The 21,863-nt window shown below is 36.5% G+C and overlaps 1 protein-coding gene across 3 annotated transcripts in view; it reads left to right on the top strand.

Moving 5' to 3' along the window:
• The window catches only part of LOC109054041 (serine/threonine-protein kinase BRSK2), a 183,658-nt gene that overhangs the window by 119,977 nt on the left and 41,818 nt on the right, over window positions 1-21,863 (top strand). For all 3 annotated transcript variants that reach the window (XM_042715714.1, XM_042715712.1, XM_042715713.1), the window contains exons 3-4: window positions 11,742-11,827; window positions 13,292-13,432. In XM_042715714.1, the coding sequence (XP_042571648.1) occupies window positions 11,742-11,827; window positions 13,292-13,432 (227 nt within the window). The remainder of the gene's footprint in view (window positions 1-11,741; window positions 11,828-13,291; window positions 13,433-21,863) is intronic.

The raw sequence follows: 21,863 nt of genomic DNA, 5'->3' as shown, positions 1-21,863 counted from the left end.
GTCATACTCAAAGCATAGTTTCCACTTATGGCTTGTTATTTCTTCTAGCAATGCTGAACCCACCCCCCCCCTCCCCCCCCAAAAAAATGGCATTAGAATACTTCTATTGTAAATGTTTGTGATAAATCATAGAAAAACCCTGAAATCCACTCAGAACACCACAAAAAAACCGCATCGCAACACCTTGGAATAGTCTCACAACACAGACATTGTGGCATTGAGGATAGTACCGATCATGTTTTCTCAGAAATTGTAAAAATCTTGTTACTGTTAAAGTTGTCAGCATTTATTTACTTTACTAATGCTAATGTTTGCTTCAGGGCAGTTCAGTTTCAACTTATTTGTTGAAAGTCTGGAGTTGTTGCGAACATACCAATTCTAATTACAATAAAACACTTTCAGTTGCAGAATTACACTGAATGTTTGCTATAAACATGCCGTGTATGTCTGTGCTAGACTACGGCCAAGATAGCGTTTACAAACCACTCTAGCTGTTTAGCTAATGAATCCTCCTGTGTGGAAATTTCAACCAACTGGCTCTGAAGCACACTTGGATTGAAACAGCTGCTGGTTTAGCACTCCGCCATGGTTAATTTATCTAAACCATCCCATTTCCAGACCGCCTTTCCATGGAATGTTTTATTACCCTTTTCCAACACACCATCTGTACCTTGAAATTACACCATGATTGTGCATAATGAATTATATTGAACCCCTTAAAGAATCGCTGTGTGTTTTAGCTTAAAAATGTATGGTATCATTGCAAAGCCACACTATTCTCCAACTCAACTTGCTTCCATGAAAAAGAAAGCTAGCATGAAAAAACTTTAGAGTAGAATTCAATCATTAGCTCCCTTAGCGTGAGTGGAGATGACCTCCATGACTGCTCTCTACAGACCAATAACTATCTGCACATTTGCACGAGTGATTCTTGTATGTTTCGAGTTAGCAACTCAATAATGAGTGTGAAAGAATCTACAAGACATATTATTTCCCAGTCAAATAACCAATTTGGATTAGCGTCAGTCTGAGTCTTGCATTCAACCTTAGTATTTGTTGTCGAGTTTCTGAAAATGAGGTTCATGGTCTCAATACATGATCGTGTGGAAAAAACCCAGAATTGGCCGAATCTCCTGAATCTACTCCGATTACCACGAATTCCATGCAATACATACCGAACCCAAATCTAATAACTCAACAAATAATGGCATTCAATCCAAGCCAAACCTAATAAATCACTAAAAAATGACACAGATGTGTAGAGTTAATTAACACTTGGCTATTCAAAGAAGTAGGTGCACAGGTGCCAGCAAACTGACATTTTGAAGGAATGGGTCAATATGGTACGATGGAGCAATGAGAAGTTGGCGAGCGTAGGGTGGACATGATGTTAATGGACGGATGAGAGAGTCAGGCACATTTGCAGCAACACTTTAATCATGAGAAATAGATTCACGCTGCTGCCGTGGAGCTTCCAAGTTTCACAGATATTTGCAATCTAGATGGTACCACTTTCAGCTTCAACATTTGAAATGTATTCACAGTGTAATTAGCATTAATCATTTCATAATTCAAGACCTTAATATTTTGAGACGATAGATTTAGGGCATCTAGGTCAATTGTGTGACAGTTGTTTTTCTATATCTATAAAATATCTTAATTAATATATATATATATATATATATATATATATATATATATATATATATATATATACACACACACACACACACACACACACACACACACACACACACACACACACACACACCTATTCTTTGATGAACATGTTTTAATTTATATATCAGGGTGAACTGTTCTGATATCATAATGAAGAAGAAAAAACTCATTAAAATTCTGAAATTCTTGAAAATAACACCTGATTTGACATTATATTTTATTACTGTTTTAAAATAAATTAATTGAACAAAGCTGCTTCATTGCATTTTATTTTTTGAAATTGCACAAATGGCATGACTGAAGTCATGTCGTGCAACCAACATGCAGAAATAAAGAATGTGAAAAAAATGAAATAAAATAAAATAGCTGTTTACATCATATATTATGTGTCTGAGCCCATACGTCTCTTAAAATATTAGATAATTTGACCTTTTTATGACAAGACAAGTTTAGATTAGGTTGTAAAATGTCATGTGGTGCAACTCCCCGAAAACCCTGAATAATTAATTACATTTAAATTTATATATATTGAAAATAATGATGTACACTCATATATACACTGAACAAAATTATAAATGCAACACTTTTGTTTTTGCCCCCATTTTTCATGAGCTGAACTCAAAGATCTAAGACTTTTTTTATGTACACAAAAGGCCTATTTCTCTCAAATATTGTTCACAAATCTGTCTAAATCTGTGTTAGTGAGAACTTCTCCTTTGCCAAGATAATCCATCCACCTCACAGGTGTGGCATATCAAGATGCTGATTAGACAGCATGATTATTGCACAGGTGTGCCTTATGCTGGCCACAATAAAAGGCCACTCTAAAATGTGCAGTTTTACTGTACTGGGGGGTCCGAAAACCAATCAGTATCTGGTGTGACCACCATTTGCCTCACGCAGTGCAACATATCTCCTTCAAATAGAGTTGATCAGGTTGTTGATTGTGGCCTGTGGAATGTTGGTCCTCTCCTCTTCAATAGCTGTGCAAAGCTGATGGATATTGGCAGGAACTGGAACACGCTGTCGTATACGCCGATCCAGAGCATCCCAAACATGCTCAATGGATGACATGTCTGGTGAGTATACTGGCCATGCAAGAACTGGGATGTTTTCAGCTTCCAGGAATTGTGTACAGATCCTTGCAACATGGGGCCATGCATTATCATGCTGCAACATGAGGTGATGGCCGTGGATGAATGGCACAACAATGGACCTCAGGATGTCATCACAGTATCTCTGTGCATTCAAAATGCCATCAATAAAATGCACCTGTGTTCGTTGTGTATAACATACGCCTGCCCATATCATAATCCCACCGCCACCATGGGCCACTCGATCCACAATGTAGACATCAGCAAACCACTCACCCACACAATGCCATACATGCTGTCTGCCATCTGCCCTGTAAAGTGAAAACCGGGATTCATCCGTGAAGAGAACACCTCTCCGAAGTGTCAGATGCCATCGAATGTGACCATTTGCCCACTCAAATCGGTTACGACAACGAACTTCAGTCAGGTCAAGACCCAGATGAGGACGACGAGCATGCAGATGAGCTTCCCTGAGACGGTTTCTGACAGTTTGTACAAAAATTATTTGGTTATGCAAACCGATTGTTGCAGCAGCTGTCCGGGTGGCTGGTCTCAGACTATCTTGGAGATCCTGGGCTGGTGTGGTTACACGTGGTCTGTGGTTTTGAGTCCGGTTGGATGTACTGCCAAATTCTCTGAAATGCCTTTGGAGACGGCTTAAGGTAGAGAAATCAACATTCAGTTCACGGGCAACAGCTCTGGACATTCCTGCAGTCATCATGCCAACTGCAATCTCCCTCAAAACTTGCGACATCTGTGGCATTGTGGTGTGTGATAAAACTGCACATTTTAGAGTGGCCTTTTATTGTGGCCAGCCTAAGGCACACCTGTGCAATAAACATGCTGTCTAATCAGCATCTTGATATGCCACACCTGTGAGGAGGATGGATTATCTCGGGAAAGAAGAAGTGCTTACTAACACAGATTTAGACAGATTTGTGAACAATATCTGAGAGAAATAGGCCTTTTGTGTACATAGAAAAAGTCTTAGATTTTTGAGTTCAGCTCATGAAAAATGGGGGCAAAAAAAAAAAAAAAAAACGTCTTGCGTTTATAATTGTGTTCAGTGTGTATATATATATATATATATATATATATATACACACTATGTATATATAATACACACTCTGTTGAAATAATTAATCTGTATTTTTTATGGTAGGGTTATTTTAAAGGATAGGTTGATATTTAATGGATATCAACCAAAAAAATCCAGAAAAACACATTATATATAATAAGAGTTCAGTGGGTTTCAGCATTTCATTGAGTGAAATATGTATTTGATCCCCTACCAACCAGCAATAATTCTGGCTCCCACAGATTGGTTATGTGCCCATGTGGAACACAGATTAGTCCTGCCACTTTAAGAAGTTACTCCTAATGTCAGCTCGTTAAGTGTATAAGACACCTGTCCACACAATCTGTATCTTCCATTCCAACCTCTCCCACCACCATGGGCAAGACCAAAGAGTGGGCAAAGGATGTCAGAAACAAGATTGTAGATCTACACAAGGTTTGAATGGGCTGCAAGACCATCAGCAAGAAGCTTAGTGAGAAGGAGACAACTGTTGGTGCAATTATTCGGAAAATAAGAAAATAAGAAAACAACCATCAATCAGTCTCGGTCTGGAGCTCTGTGCAAGATATCGCCTCATGGGGTAATGATGATCATGAGAAAGTTGAGGGATCACCCCAGAATCACACGGGAGGAGCTTGCTAATGATCTTCAGTTGGGACCACAGTCACCAAGCAAACATTGGTAACCCACTATGCCGCAATGGACTGAAATTCTGCAGCTCCCGCAAGGTCCCCCTGATCAAGAAGGCACATGTACAGGCACATTTAAAGTTTGCCAAAGAACATCCAAATGATTCAGAGAAGGCTTGGGAGAAAGTGCTGAGACCAAAATTGAGCTCTTTGGCATTAACTTGACTTGCCATGTTTAGAGGGAGAGAAATGCTGACTATGATCTTTTGTATTTTACATACTTTAGTATTTCTTTCAATTCTTCACAGATAAGACAAAGACCCATCAGTGACCAATTCCCTACACTGCAGACTGATGATAACTTCATAACGACCAATACACACTCTTTCTCTCCTCCTCCTCTACACGCTCGGAGATGGACGTTTCCAAACTTATCCTTTCCAATCATCCTACTACTTGTCCACTTGATCCTATCCCTACTCACCTCCTTCAGGCCATTTCTTCTTCAGTCATACCTTCGCTTCTCATATTATCAACACCTCTCTTCACACTGGTACATTTCCCACAGCTTTTGAGCTGACTCGGGTAAGCCCACTGCTTAAGATACTCTCTCTAAATCCAGCACTTTTAGAAAACTATAGACCGGTATCCCTTCTTCCATTCATTGCAAAGAGACTTGAGCAAGTTGTGTTTAACCAACTATCTATGTTTCTTGTACAGAACAACCTCCTGGACAGCAACCAATCTGGCTTCAAAAGCAGCCACTCAACTGAGACTGCCCCGCTCTCGGTTACTGAAGCCCTGCAACTGGCAAGAGCAACTTCCAAATCCTCAGTACTCATCTTGCTGGATGTGTCTGCTGCTTTTGACACAGTCAACCACCAGATTCTCCTGTCCACCCTCAGAAAGATGGGCATCTCTGGAACCCCACTCCTGTGGTTCAAGTCCTACCTCTAAGGTAGGTCCTTCAGGGTGTCTTGGAGGGGTGAGTTTTCTAAGTCACAACTTCTTGCTACTGGGGTTCCTCAAGGCTCAGTGCTTGGACCTCTACTTCTCATTCCAACCTGAATATCTGACGGTAGCTGCTCGCTTTGCAGCCTGTCTAAGAGACATTTCTAGCTGGATGAAGGACCATCACCTTCAGCTCAACCTTACTAAGACAGAACTGTTTGTGGTTCCAGCAAACCCATTGTTTCATCACAACTGCTCTATACAGCTGGGTTCATCAACTATAACTCCTTCTAAGACAGCTAGAAACCTAGGAGTTGTGATCGTAATCAGTTAAGCTTCACAGACCATATTGCTACAATGGCCCGGTCCTGCAGATTTGCCTCATACAACATTAGGAAGATTAGACCCTTCCTGTCAGAGCAGCTGCACAACATCTTGTCCAAGCTCTTGCTCTCTCCAGACTTGACTATTGTAATGCTCATTTGGTGAGCCTTCCTGCATGTTCTATCAAGCCTTTGCAACTGATCCAGAATGCAGCAGTGAGAATGGTCTTCAATGAGCCAAAAAAAAGCTCATGTTACTCTTCTCCTCATAAGGTTACACTGGCTACCAGTAGCCGCTCGCATCAAATTCAAGGTGCTGATGCTGGCCTACAAGACAACCACTGGCGCTGCACCAATATACCTAAACTCACTAGTTCAAACTTATGCGCCCTCCAGAAGCTTGCATTCTGCAAGTGAACGGCACCTTGTGGTGCCATCCCAAAGAGGTTCAAAATCAATCTTACGGACCTTTTCCTGGACTGTGCCCAGCTGGTGGAATGACCTTCCAATCTCAATTCGAACAGCTGAGTCTTTAGTCATTTTCAAAAAACATCTAAAGACACATCTTTTTTAATACCAGCACTTACCTATTCTATTCTATTCTATTCTATTCTTTAAAAAAAACTAGTTATGTGTACTGTGCTAGACTAACTGAGACTTTTCATGGCACTTGTATACTGTTGTTGTTCTCTCGTCAGTCTGATTGCTTCTATTGTTCTCATTTGTAAGTCGCTTTGGATAAAAGCATCTGCTAAATGATTAAATGTAAATGTAACACTCAAGCACGGAGATGGAAACATTATGCTTTGGGGCTGTTTTTCTTCTAAGTGTACAGGACGACTTTACAATATTGAGGGGCAAATGGACGGGCCATGTAGTGTAAAATTTTGGAAAAGAACCTCCTTCCCTCAGCCAGAACATCGAAGATGGGTCATGGATGGGTCTTCCAGCATGACAATGACCCGAAACATACTGCCAAGGCAACAAAGGAGTGGCTTAAGAAGAAGCACATTAAGGTCATGGAGTGGCCTAGCCAGTCTCCAGACCTCAATCCTATAGAAAATCTGTGGAAGGAGCTGAAACTTCGAGTTGCCAAATGACAGCCAAGAAACCTTAGAGATTTAGAGAGGATCTGTAAAGAGGAGTGGATCAAAATCTCTCCTGAGATGTGTGCAAACCTGGTGACCAACTACAAAAAACGTCTTACCGCTGTGCTTGCCAACAACGGTTTCTGCACAAAGTACTAAGTCATGTTTTGCTCAAATACTTATATCGCACACTGAAATGCAAATCAATTTCTAAACTTTATATAAAGTGTTTTTTTCAGGATTTTTTTGGTTGATATTCTGTCTCTATATGTTAAAATAAACCTACCTTAAAAATTATGGACACTTCATTTCTGTGTAAGTAAGCAAAATTACAAAATCAGCAGGGGATCAAATAAATATTTTCCCCACTGTATATACATAAATACATACATACACACTGTATATATATATATATTCAGAGTGTGATGAAAATATGTTATTAGTTTTTACTTGATGGTTACTGCTTTTTTATAGCTTATGTGATGTTTCCGGAATTGATCAAATATGCCAGCACACAAACTTTCAAGTTGGCATGTGCCTGTAGAGCTACTGCCATTGACATGAATGGTGCTGTAATGCTAACAGATAGCTTTTTCTTGCTATTACAGACATCCTCAGCCTGACTTAATTTGCTGTGATTGAGTATTCCTCAACAGTACAGATTTCTCATCCCATGGCTTTCCTCAATCCCCTGAGCACAGTTTATGCTCAGCAGAGATCCTGTGGCACCTCCTTGTATTGAATGACATTCCACTCAGCCAAATTCCCTGCTTGGCTCTTTGGACTGGCTTTGGATAAGCCATTCAGCAAGGTTTGGTCTGGTGCCTCGTTTGTCAAGATGGCTTTGTCCAGGATTTCCGTGTCTGCTCCAGCATGCTCTTCAGCCATTGGCCAGATTGTTTATTCCCTGAATAGTCATCACATCTGTATGCCTGATTAAAACAGCTAGTGAAGGACTTTGACTCAATGTTGAGCAGATGATGTCTGTTCATGAAGCCAAATGAATCCAGATATTTACCAGAATACTGAGGCTAGTAATAGAATGTTAGGACAGATTGGATTAGCACGGCACTGGATCTTTATGTTTTTGCCACATATAGCAGGGCTGAATGTGTTTCCACGACTTTCAGCATAGAGCAGCGGCACAAATGATTCCAGTGACAGTCCCCTCTGGAGAAACCTGGGTTTAAGTGCTTTGCTGGAGGGAACTGTGGCGATCATTCTCCTTGTGGGGAACAGAATTGGGTTTCTTTAACTTTAGGTTGTACTTTATGTCCCAGGGGTGGCTTTTATTAAAAATAACAGATTTCAGCTATTTCTTTTGTTATATGAAGTTCATGTTTAACTCTTGGTAACTTTTTACCAGGTTTTTGGTCAATTATCTTTTCAATGGCATTTACTGCATGTACAATTTTATTATACTTTTTTTTTTTGTCCCAAATTTTTAATATTAAAATGCATCATAAAAATATGAATTATTATTTCAAACTACAGTATGGTAATGTAATCAGCATGAAATAAACAAACTATTTTCATATTTTTAGTGAAACAATTAATAATTTAATTTATCATTTATTTATTTAAAGTTTTTACATCATCATTTCCACCAGAACCTTTTTTTTTTCTTTTTTTTTTTTTCTTTTTTCAAAAAGTGTGTTTTGTTACCAAGGAAAGAACAATGTCAGTGAAGAACTTGAGATGAGATATGATATATGTGGGAAGAAAATAAGGAGGTACACTACTATTAGCAAAGATGTATTAAATTGATCCAAAGTTACAGTAGATATTATAATGTTACAAAGGATTTCTGTTTAAAAAAAAAATACTGTTCTTTTGAATTTTTTTCTTCAAAAAATATGAAGCAGCACAACTGTTTTCACCATTTATAATAAAAAGTTATTGAGCGGCATATTATAATGACCATGTGACACTGAAGACTGGAGTAATGATGCTGAAAATTTAGCTTATTACATTTAAAATGACATTTTACAGTATATTCACAAAGATAACAATTATTTTAAATTGTAATAATATGTCACAATATTACTGTATTTACTTGATTTTTGGTTAAATAAATGCAGCCTTTATAAGACATAAAAACATCAAAAAATAAATAAAAATCTTACCAACCCAAAGAGTATTGTAAAATCTCAAGGTAAATATAATTTTGAGCAGAATATTTTTATATTGTGTCATTTCCAGTCAAGTTTGGATTGTCTAATTGTCAAATTATACCAAATAAATAAATAAATAAATATATTTTTGTTGTTGTTTCATTTCATGTATTTAGGATACATAAAATTCAATTTCACAAAATAGCAATTCATTTAAACATAGCAATTGTATTCCATAACCATTTTATTCCAAATTTTTTTTTTTTTTTTTCAAATGGTTCAAAAAGAGAATGTTTTCAAACACAATACATCAGCTGAGATGTGGTGGAAATTTTCATTATTTTCAGGGGAGAAAAATATCTTATAGTATTTGGAATGTTTTTTTTTTTTCTTTTCTAAATCTCTTGATGTGTCTTGCATGATACATAATGCTGATTTTCTGTATATCATTGGTTGCGATTTGAAAGGTCAGCAGCAGACGGGTCAAAGTCAAGCTGTAGAGTTACAAGTGAAGCTTGAAGGCTGACTCCACAGAGTTCAAAGCACTGGGGACCGTTGAGACGAGTCACATGAGCGGTCGGTACTGGAGTGCAGTGAGTCTGGATGAGCGTAAGTAATTCAGGAGGTTTTGAGAGCCGAGATCAAAGTGCTTCTGTGGAACATTAGGGTCAGGTGGGTTCAGGAAATATCGTCTACATCCCCATCCTCTGCTCTGATCTGCAGTGGCAGGTGTGCATGCTAGGAATATTTCACAAGACAGTGATGCAAATCAGACCCGATTGTCTTGCTTACAACTGGCACAATCTTAGGTTCAGTCTGTGACTTATGAGTTCAGTTCTTTGCGAAGTGCTTGCGATTTTAAGATTTCCCTGTCAGGTTATAGAGATCTTTCATGTAGACTTGCCTTGTAAGTGGTCTTAAGCTTGATTCAACAAGAAAATATGTTTATCTCATGCATGTGGGAATCAGTTTATTTCAATAGACTGACAAGGTGCTTATGTATCAAAGTAGCGCTATGGATGATTCCTGAAGAATTTTCCAAAGGTTTGCTCTTCTTGACATGGATTTATAAACTTGAAGGTTTTCTTTTTTTTGCTGATCTGTTATCATATTTTATATGTATATAACCTCTCAGAGTTCAGCATCCTGATGGAGGATAAGTTGCAATTTGCCTGCATCAGTTTAAACATTGCAGTTGCAGTGACATAATTGAAGGTCACTCGGTGCAGATCACAGAAGTGTTGCCTATTTGGTTTGACCAAACCATTCAGGGTCAAATGATTCTCGTTGGCTGCTTCTTTTTGGGTAATAATAATAATAATAAAAAAAATAAAAAACACACACACAGTGTAGTTAAATTCTCACAGAAATGACTTTTAAAAACTGGTTCTTTTAGTGAATCAAAAACATACAGCGCAACTAGTAATCCCATTCCTGAAAGAATGACTCTTATAAAACACTAACATTTCAAATTTAATCATTAAAAAACACGAACAGTGCAGTGTGATTCCTTATGCATGACTCCAAGGAGGCAGTTTGTTTTAGTGAATCAGACGCATAAAAGACGACCACACTCTAAAAAATGCTGGGTTGTTTCAACCCAACATTGGGTCAAATATTGAGTAACCCAACTTTTAGATTAAAAAATTCATTAAAAATTTAACCCAATGGTTGGGTTAGTCCATATTTGACCCAAAGTTGAGTTGAAACAACCCAGCATTTTTTAGAGTGCAGTACAGTCCAAATCACAAATTAATGACTCTGAGGTTGATTCTTTTTAGTGAATCAAAATCATACAATGCCTGAACAATGACACCAATGAATCAGTTATTTTAGTGAAACAAAAACAGGATGCAACTAGTCAAGTCCAATTCCCAAACAAATGACTCTTGTGAGCCAGTTCATTTTAGTGAATCAAAAACATAAAACGCAACCAGTACTGTCCAATTCCCAAATGAATGAGTCTAATGAGTCGATTCTATTTGGTAAATCATAAACACACAACAAGACCAGTGTTGGGGAAAGTTACTTTTAAAAGTAATGCATTACAATATTGTGTTACTCCCTATAAACATAACTAATTATGTTACTTAGTTACTTTCTATGGAAAGTAATGTTTTGGTTTACTTTTGTGTTACTTTTTAAATCTGAGCTGGGATTGCTTCTTGTTTTGAATATAAAATGTTCTAAATGTAAAAGCCCTTAGAATAATAAGAATAGGACGTAGAAGAAGAAAGTTCAACACTCTTTCACATAAGGCCTCTGCCCTTACGCCCGATTTCTCGCAACATGGGAACAGTAGAGCTGTCAATCAATAAAGGGGAAAACAAAGTAATAATAAGTATGTGTTTCTTATTTAAAAAAAAAAAGTAACTCAGAAATTTTCTTGTAAATTAAAAAGTAATGGATTACTAATGTTACTAATTACTAATGTTACTTGTAATGCATTATCCCCAACACTGAACACGACCAGTGCAGTCTGATTCCTGAACAAATGACTCCAATAAGTCAGTTCTTTCACTGAATCAGAAAAATGCAACTTGATCTTATAACTGTCTCAAATCGGTGGTTTGCTCCATTATGAGTTTTGTCAGTATTAATTTATAAAAGTTAAGTGAAAGAAATTTGTTGTTCACTATATGGCCAAGTACTGGATTGCATAGTCTTTATTAAAAAAAATAAAATAAATTATAAAGCCTGCTTTAACACATTTTGCAAGAACTGTTTTAAACTTTTTTTTTTCTTCTGTGAATTCAATATCTTTTTTTGTCTTAATCTCCACAGGTGGAGCGAGAGATCGCCATCTTGAAGCTAATAGAACATCCACATGTATTAAAGTTGCATGACGTCTACGAAAATAAAAAATATTTGTAAGTATAAGTATTTTGATTAAATACTGCTGTGCCTTTTTTGTATTCATGTGTTGTGTTGTGTAGTGTAGTGTAGTGTAGTGCATTATTAATAATATCTATAAATATATTGTTAATAAACAGTTATTTAACAAAGATGAAATATGCCTATTGCAATCCCAAAATGTGAGAGTACAGAGTAAAAACAAGTTTGGTGTATATAGCCTAAAAGTTTGGCAGAAATGCAAGTGTAAATGTGTTTGATCTTAAAAGGTTTAGTAAGAGAGTGATTCTGCTGGTGCTAAAACACTGCTAATGATGAAAGTGTCAAGCAGCCTGTTAGTCACAGCAGTTTGAGAGCTGCTAATGGGGCCACGAGTCATCCTTCATATAAACACCATGATAATTCACTTAGCATTTTTGGCATCAACAGATCTTCAGAAAAATGATTTCTGTTTACCTCATCACTCACTTGTTCAGTTTTGAAGCAATGCATGGATTTTATAATTGACTTGGTACCATGGTAATACTGAAAAAAAAAAAAACATTTTTACCATTTACTTATGTATATACCATGGTAAATGAATGTGAAAGCCGTTCTACGCTATGTACAATGTCATGACATTAATGCTTCGTTTCAGTGACTCGTATCAGGTTATGCCATTAGGGGGCGCCAAGTGATTCATTGAATCATTCACTCAACCGATTTGTTCAAACAATGATCCAAAACACAGCTTTGTTGCTCAGAGTAGCTGCGGTTGATTGTTGATACTTCATTTGGAAATATTTTTGCTAAAGGAGCAAAAAAAGACAAAATAAGTGGCAATTTGTCTAAAATGTAAATATCTCGGCATTAACTTATGTATTGAGCTGTTGTGTAAAACTAGTCTCCCACTCGTGATTTATCATTTTATGCTATCCACTTTATATGTTAAATGTTTACAAACCAAAATGTTTCAATTGAAAAATAGACCTAAAATATTGAGGAATCATGGTTGTGTTCAAATTTCTGTCCAATCAAATTTCTGTCTACTTCTTTAGTGAGGGAAAGAGCTACAATCCAATGAAGTGCTGTGAGTTGCATAAATGAATGAAAAATGATGATGAATATGCACTATTAATTTAAAGTATTATGCAAAAAACATTTAAGAAGATTGAGAGCATAGGGAGACGCATACTCTCTGAGTAGGTACTTCGTTTGAAAAAGCGTCTGTGTAAGAATGTAATCTGGATATACTACATTCATCAGGTCCTTGATTTACCAGCCCGATCTCACGGCGATTCGTACTTATTTTACAAGGTGGCTAATTCATACAAATTCGTACGACCACACTCATATAATTTCATACGATTTTTGCCAAATCATACGTATTTTATGAGTTGTACAATTCGTATGAATTTGTACGAATGACCTACACCTAACCCCACCCCTAAACCTACCCGACACTGTAATGCCATTTCTCTCAGTCTTGTTTCTGTTTGCAGGTATTTGGTTTTAGAGCACGTGTCGGGTGGAGAGCTGTTTGACTATCTGGTAAAGAAGGGCCGATTAACACCCAAAGAAGCTCGAAAGTTCTTCAGACAGATCATCTCAGCTCTGGACTTCTGCCACAGTCACTCAATATGGTGAGTATGACCAGTCATTCCTGAACCTGTTGATGTGTTTTTGTGAAAACCCTTGTGGAAGTTTTCTCAGATTGAGGCAAATTAAAGCAATTAGCCGCTACAGACTGTGCCAAGATCCACTTTTTGTGTCAAAAAGAGATTTTTAATTATATATTTTAATTTATTTATTTATTTTCTCTTTCAAAGATATTACACAAACAAGCCAGATAAGTCAACTTTATTAATGCAGAAATTTAATTATTTATTTATTTATTTTCCCTTTCAAATGTATTACACAAACAAGCCAGATATGTCATCTTTATTAATGTAGGAATTTATTTATTTATTTATTTTCCCTTTCAAAGGTATTACACAAAGAAGCCAGATATGTGATATTTATTAGGGTAGAAATTTATTTATTTATTTATTGACTGACTGACTGACTTATTTAATCATTTATTTATTAATAAAATACAATTTAATTATGAATTATCTTTTTTTTTCCTTTTTTCTGAGAACATTTGGTCTCTAACCTCAATCGAAAGGTGCTCCACAAATAAGTGAGAAATGTGGCATTTATTAGGGTATTAATTAATTGATTAATTCATTAAATCAATTAATTATCCTAAATTAATTAATGTTTTTGTTTGTTTGTCTAATAATAAAATTTTATTTAATTTTATTTTTGTTATTGTTACTAAGAACATTTGGTTTCCAACCTCAATTGAGCTGGAAGTGTGTACATTATTAGGGTTGAAATGTTCCAAAGAAGATAAGAAACACAAAAGAAAAGCTTATCCTAACACAAAACCTCAGCCATGCATCCTAAAAGTCAGTCCAGCCCAGTCTTTCCCACCTTTTCCACACTTAATAGATTAGAGGCGACCGGCGAGAGCTCTTCCCTCTTGTGCTCGTTAAATTTATATTCATACCCCGGGGCTTTCGATTATAAGCATATCAAGATATCAGACTCAAGCTCTTTTTTCTCTCAAAAGCTGTCCGAGGAAAGGCAAAGGAGGCATGTCTCCTCTTATAGTTTCTCTTCTTGATTTATGATCAGTTCTTCATCCGAATTGCTTTTTTGGAGGGATCGGATGCGATATTTCCTATTTACACGTCCAACTGATGATTGAGTGACACGTTTTGTGTGTTTACAGGCTATTAATTATATGCCAAAAAAGGAAAATGAAAGAGTGTTCATGAGCTTCTTGATAGCTTTGCACACATCAATGGCTTTTGCACTTTTTAAGCCAAAATCTCTGCATCCAGTCAATTCCAGTTTGCCATCACAATGAAAGCGCGGTGTAAGCACATTTAATTTGACAAAATATCTGAAGCTGTTATTTCTGTAAGCTGGTATTTTCGTTTGTTTTTGATAATTGGTCCTGTTTGGTTCACTGAAGCATAAAAAAGGGTTATGAAAATTGAAAAAGGTGAGGGCTTAACCGACGATGTATAATGATCATGCTATTTTTCAAGCATAATTAGCAAATATTGACTTCTGAACCACGTCGTCAGCTTTAATCGAGCCTTTTGTTTTGCAAATACCTTGTTGCATTGAACAAATATTGTAAAATGGTCTTTAACCACGTTACGGCATGATGTGCATTAAAATGATTTTGGTTGGATCCAAATGGACATGTCGAGGAACTTTATATGGTTTTCTCGATTTTTTTCCACCTACTGACAAAGACTTTTAAATGCTAATGAGACAAAATGCAAAATGAAGAGCGAAGGTTGTTCATTATAGAATGATTTTCTGCAAGTTTTATTACTGTTCTTCAGCAACAGTACATAAAATATATGCAAGCTAAATTGTTTTGTCGACAGTTATTATCATCAAACCTTATTATCATCAGTACCAATTAGGTTCTGGGATGTTTTCGCTTCAGAAAACCCCAGAAATCTCCAGTTTCCTCACTGCTAATGAAGACATTCCCGCACAGAAGCCTAGTGTTTCAGGAAACCCCTGTGGCAAACTTCTGGCAGTGCCACAAATACATTTTCCAAGGGTTATGGTGCCGTTCATGTGCTCTCATCTTGTAAATATGATCATTCAGACAACGGGGACTTGAAGGCAGAATCTTTACTTTGAGCTGCAGAGAGAAGAAAAACTGACACCTGGATAAACGAGCAAATCCTCTCATTTAACACATAAGAGTGTTATCAAGCCGATCTATTTAGAGATAAAGGAGAGGTATTATGGGTAATCAGTGTGTCACTGCGGGGTTTTTACGCCACACACATACGCATTTGCATTTGAGTGCATCCACATTACAGGCAAGATGAAAGAATTGCCTCACAAAAAGTACTCTGATAATGGTACTTTGATGGTATCAGATGGTAATACTGTGGTACTTTCATAAATACTATGGAACTCAATGATTACAGTAAGCATGCACCATGGTGTTTACATGATGAAGATATGATGATGTTACCATGGTAAATGTGCAAGCAAAATAAATAAATAAAACATGGTACGAATACTGTTATAACCCTACCATATAGTTATAACCATGATTATACTGTATATTAATACATTTGATGCGACAAAAACACTTAAATTGTGCAAATGGAAAAATAAAAAGATATAAAATAAAAGAAAGTGATACAGTTAACAAAAAAAGTAAAGCATGCAGTCTCAACACATTTTTTTCTGTTATAAACACACACCGTCATGCACACTATGTGAGTGTCATGTGTGATAAATGGCAGCCACACACTGATCTCAGATCAGCAGCAAAGCTCTCTTTTGTGCACCTTTAGTGTGTCTGCTGAGTCCCACAGACTGTGGTCCCTGCATCATTTCTCAGAGCTGCAGGCCTCACGCGGAGCAGCAGTAGGGCAGTATGCTGCAGCAGTCATGAGAAATGTCCCTGTCATGCTGTCACACTTCCCCGGCTGTTTGCTTACTTCATATGTGACTGAGAGCCACCCGACCCCTCTGATCTCCTGCTGGGACAGTCAGCAGGGGATGATGGGAGAAATACTCACCCAATGTTCTCTTTTTCCACTTTTGTCCTTTCCCATTTCAGTATTCGTCTCACAATTTGTCTTGCAGTCTGTTTGTCTTTCTGTTGTCTGTCTTCTCCTTATTGTTCTCTTTGCCTACAAACATAACTTATATATTATAATTTCCAAAACCTGCTTAGACAGCATTTTAAGGCTTCACAGGTGTGTGTGACGGCTGGTGCAAATGGTAGACAGCAAAATTATGTGCATTAAATATGCTCATTAAGCCATCTAAATATTAACTGTGCAACATTGGAAAAATGTGCCCGTTGCGCCATTTCTGCAAAACTCCAAAAACCAGATTCAAAAAAGTTGGGACACTGTACAAATTGGTGATCTAAATGGAATAATTTACAAATCTCATAAACTTATTGGACAATAGAATATAGTGCCCGCTGAAAGTGCGACATTTCTGCAAATACTCATTTTGGATTTCATGACAGCTACACATTCCAAAAAAGTTGGGACAGGTAGCAATAAAAGGCTGGATGTTAAATGAAAATATACAGCTGGAGGACCAATTTGCAGATTATTAGGTCAATTGGCAACATGATTGGGTTGAGCCTCTCGAGGGGCAGTGTCTCTCAGAAGTTCAAGATGGGCATAAGGATCACCAATTCCCCCAATGCTGCGGCGACAAACTAGTGGAGCAATATCAGAAAGGATCAGAGAAAAATTGCAAAGAGTTTTGAAGTTTTTCATCATCTACAGGACATAATATCATCCAAAGATTCAGAGAATCTGGAACAATCTCTGTGCTTAAGGCCGGAAAACATACTGGACCCGTGATCTCCGATTGACGGCACATGGCTACTGTAATGGAAATCACAACAGGGCTCAGGAATACTGAGTCGGCCGGTTGCCGGCTAAAACTCTTTAATAGCAAAAGACCATATCTAAAACATGATCCAGAAGCGCAGGCGTTTTCTCTGGGCAAGGCAAAATGGACTGTGTCAAAGTTTCTGTGGTCACCTAATCTAAAATTTGAAGTCCTTCTGGAAAACTGCTGCCATGTCATCCGGACTAAAGAGGACAAGGAATAACCCAAGTTTTCAGCGCCAGTTCAGATATATCTATCTTATAGATGGGGTTGCATAGTGCGTGGCATGGGCAGCTGTCACATCTGGAAAGGCAGCATACAATAAGTATATAACTAGAACAACATATGCTCCTAGACGTGAAAGGAAGATTGCAAACAACTTGAGACCTACCTACTAAAAAAAAAAAAAAAAAAACAATTAAATATAAAGATCTGTAGAGTAGCACCTCCTCAATCTCTCAGCAACAACAAAGAAGACCTAAGACAGTTGAGCAACTATAACAAGAATCTGTATTCCTAAACTAGCAACCTCCTCAGTCCCCAGACGTTTGCAGACTGTTATAAAAAGAAGAGGGGATGCCACACAGTGGTAAACATGGCCTTGTCACAACTTTTTTTGAGATCGTTTATGCCAGAAATTTAAAATGAAATTAGCCCTTAAAATGCACTTTTCTCTTTAAACATTTGATATGTCAGCTATGTTCTGTATTGATTTGAGTGCATTCTGAGTCACACAACAGTGTCTTTTTTGTCGGGTTTGTACTTTATGGTTATTATGTGCCATTTCTGCCTCCACTACATACAGACTGGTTTCCAGCTGATGTATCACCATCAACACCATCAATTTATGTGATGGGCTTTTGTAGTTCTTGATAATAGACACTCAACTTTTTCTTTGCTTGTGATCCCATCTGTGAAATGTCTCCAAGTAAAGGAACCTTTAGAGTGAATGTGTCCAGGGGTGTGTGTTTTCCAAAAGCACTGTCAACAATGGTTGTAAGCTCTGCTGAACACTATTGGTAATGACAGAACTTGCAACCATAGTTGCTTTTCGCTTGCACCCCCGGTGGTCGGAAAAATCTAAATGCATAAAAATGTCTGGGTTTTGGCTCTTTTGGCTACTGCTTTTTCAGTCCTTATCTTCAGTAAGTGACAATAGGAAATCAAAACAAAACCCAGACATTTTAGGCTATTTAGAAATCCCAGACAGGACATGTCTTGTTTGGTCACCCTCGCACCATGTGTTAGATAGCAGCATACTAACGCCAAAATCAATTTATGTGAGCTTGGCTTCAGACCTCTCTATGTTCTTGATAATAGACACTCCACACACACATTCCCTCCTAAAATATATAGATTTGTTTTTTTGTTTCACACACACATTCCCTCCTAAAATATATAGATTTGTTTTTTTGTTTTTTTTTACGGGTGCTGGTTTTTTATTGTGATGGACAGATTGACATGGCTATTCGAAGCATGAGCGGTTTCGACGTTTTAATAGCTGAAGACCAACTCTTCATTCAGTGTCTTTCTGTCCACCTACTAAATCATCCTTCTGGAGCTGCTAGACATGAATATTCCTCCAGATATATCTACTTATAGAGTCCATATGTGGCAACAGCTGTCAGACACAGCATACACATAAGTATATAACTAGAAGTCTAGCTGAAAGGAATAACTCACCCAATCCATTTTTACAGATTTTTCCAATATTGACCATTAGAACCACCCACAATCAAACAAAAGATCTGTAGAGTAGCACCTCCTCAATCTCTCAGCACTAAAAATAGTTACGAAAAAAAAGTTTAAGAATGTAACTTTTTCTGTTATTTGAGTTTCTGAGTGCACAACTGTGTTATAAGGTTTTTATGTGCCACTAGAGATAGTTTCGGATGAGATCTCGACTCTTGTAATGGTTTTGTAGGTTACCACTGTGTTGGATCCCACTGTGAAATCCCAGTTGTCAAATCCAATGAATGATAATAAAACATTCATTGCTTATGGATGAAAATAATACAAGTTTTTCTCTTGCTGTAAGAATATGATGACTGTTGTCTTGCTGTCAAAACAAATGACTTCATCAGAACAGATGTAGCATTGCATCTCTTGCTCACCAGTGGATGCTCTGCAGTGAATGGGTGCCGTCAGAATGAGAGCAAACAATAAAAACTCATAATAATCTCCAGTCCATCAGTTAATGTCTTGTGATGAGCTGAGGGTGTAAGAAACAAATTCATCATAAAGACGTTTAACTTTAAACTGTCACTTCTGTGCATATTTCTATATTAAACAATACGAACTCATGAAATAAAAAAATCAATAATTTACACTATGAACTAATGAGTTAAAAAGGTGTCAAAAACTTTTGTCAACAGGATTTCATTAATTGATGGACATTCTGTGCATTATTGTGATGTTTTATCAGCTGTTTGGACTCTCATTCTGATGGCACCCATTCACTGCAGAGGATCCAGTGGTGAACAAGTGATGCAATGCTACATTTCTACAAATCTGTTCTCATGAAGCAACAAACTCATCTACATCTTGGATGAGCTGAGGGTGAGTACATTTTCACAAAATCATCACATACATAGAACTATTAAAACTAATATTCCACTGTTTTGTACTTGATACAAATGCATGTCATACATAGTGGGTGGAGCATTGGGTCACTGTTTATGGAGGGCCCCCACATTTTGTGGTATGCCACTGGGTGGAGAAAGTAATCTTGAGCTCTGCGTGGACTGAGAAATTGTGCACAGCAATACCAGGAATGTGCATTAAGAAAGTAAATTAGCCAACATTAAATAGCCAGCATGCAACAAAGCCAAAGCACTACTATACATGTAGACATACATGTTCTGTAATTAAACTCTTATAATTAGACCGCTGTGAACAGCATGTGATTAAGTTAGCTAATGTGCTATCGCATGTGCCGCCTGCTGCTCTTTACATTACAATAATGTAAAGCTTATTTGACTGCTAATTGGGCCAATTTATTTAATTCTAAATATGTGTTCAATCATTTCATTCATATAAAAATGGTATTTTTTTTTTGGTATTCATTCACTAATACATGAATTAATTCAAAATATTGATTTCTTTATTTAAATTATCTATTTACATTTAAAAAACATTTTTTCATATTATTAATTACTCATTAATTTAAAATATTTGCTCTTTCATTTAATCAATCATTCATTCATTCAAGAATATGTTAATGCATTTTATTTCATTCTTTGAAAACATTTAGTTTAATCATTCATTCATTTGAAAATACTTGTTCATTTAATTTAATTGATTCTTTTTATATTATTCATTCTTTTAAAACAGCTTATTTAATAATTAAAAAAGTTCATTCATTCAAAACATTTAATCACTCATTTAAAAATATTTCCTTATTAATTTTAATGCATTCAAAAATATTTGTTCAATCATTTTATTTCATTCAGTCACTTAAAACATTCTATTTAATCATTCATTCAAAACTTTTGTTCATTCATTCACTTATTGTTTTTAAAACACGTTCATTTATTTCAATTATTTAAAACCATTTCATTATAGTCATTCATTCTTTTAAAAAAATTATTTCAGTGTTCATTCATTTTCAGTTTTTTCATTTTAATTATTCCTTAGTTTGTTTAAAATATTTTCCCAATTATTGTTTATTAATTTATTAATTAATTCATTAAAGAATATTTGTTCATTCAAGACATTTATTTGATTTAATCATTCACTGAAAAATTACTGTTTGTTTATTTTATTTATTCATATAATAAATGATTTATTAACCAAACAAATTAAATCAAACAAATTTAAAAAAAAAAAAAATATTAAAAAAAAAAAAAGATTAATTTTATTTATTTAATACATCATATAAACTAATTTATTGATTCTTCCATTCCAAACATTTGTTCATTTATTCCAATGAGCTTTTTGCTGTTTTATTAAAAATGGCAGTCTGGAGAAGACATGAAGGTTGTAGGACGGGGTGATTTCGGAAATTAAGTTGAGTTTAAACTTCTGTTTAAACAGATAAGCACCAAATGCATCATGTCAGAACCGGCACGACCCAGCAGGCCACGTCTCCGACCACGTTTGTGTTTGTAAGAATAAATACAGCAATCCTTAGACATGCAGATGCTAAACAGATGCTATTCATTGTGTTTTTATAGGAAGAAACACTTCAGCCAGAACTGCTGCTTTGATTGGAACCATAAAAATATATACATTAAGCATCATTTAAATGTAGATCTCTATCAGCAAACAACACAACAACATGTGTGTTACAATTTTAAATTATCACTGGGCCAATAAATATGCAATTTAAAGCCTCACAGTGAACTGAGGGAAACATTTAGTGCCTCAGTTAACCTGCAAAGCAGAGGGGAACAAAAGCATCAGGAGATGTTTGTTACCACAACCAAACTAACACACAGCTCGCTTTTCCCCGTTTCTCTGTTAACCTGCAAAGCAGAGGGGTTGAAATTAACCTTCAAATAGGAAAATATACAGTTAGCCGCTGATCATATCAACATATAGTTTCTGTTCAGGAGAGATTATGACATCTGGATGGCGTTAATGTGTTAGAAAGTGACTTTAAAGAGCCGTTATGGATGT

The sequence above is a fragment of the Cyprinus carpio genome, chromosome A25 (assembly GCF_018340385.1).
Source record: "Cyprinus carpio isolate SPL01 chromosome A25, ASM1834038v1, whole genome shotgun sequence".
NCBI lineage: Eukaryota > Metazoa > Chordata > Actinopteri > Cypriniformes > Cyprinidae > Cyprinus > Cyprinus carpio.
The sequence above is the reverse complement of the archived record's forward strand: the minus strand, read 5'-3'. Positions and strand labels throughout refer to the sequence as shown.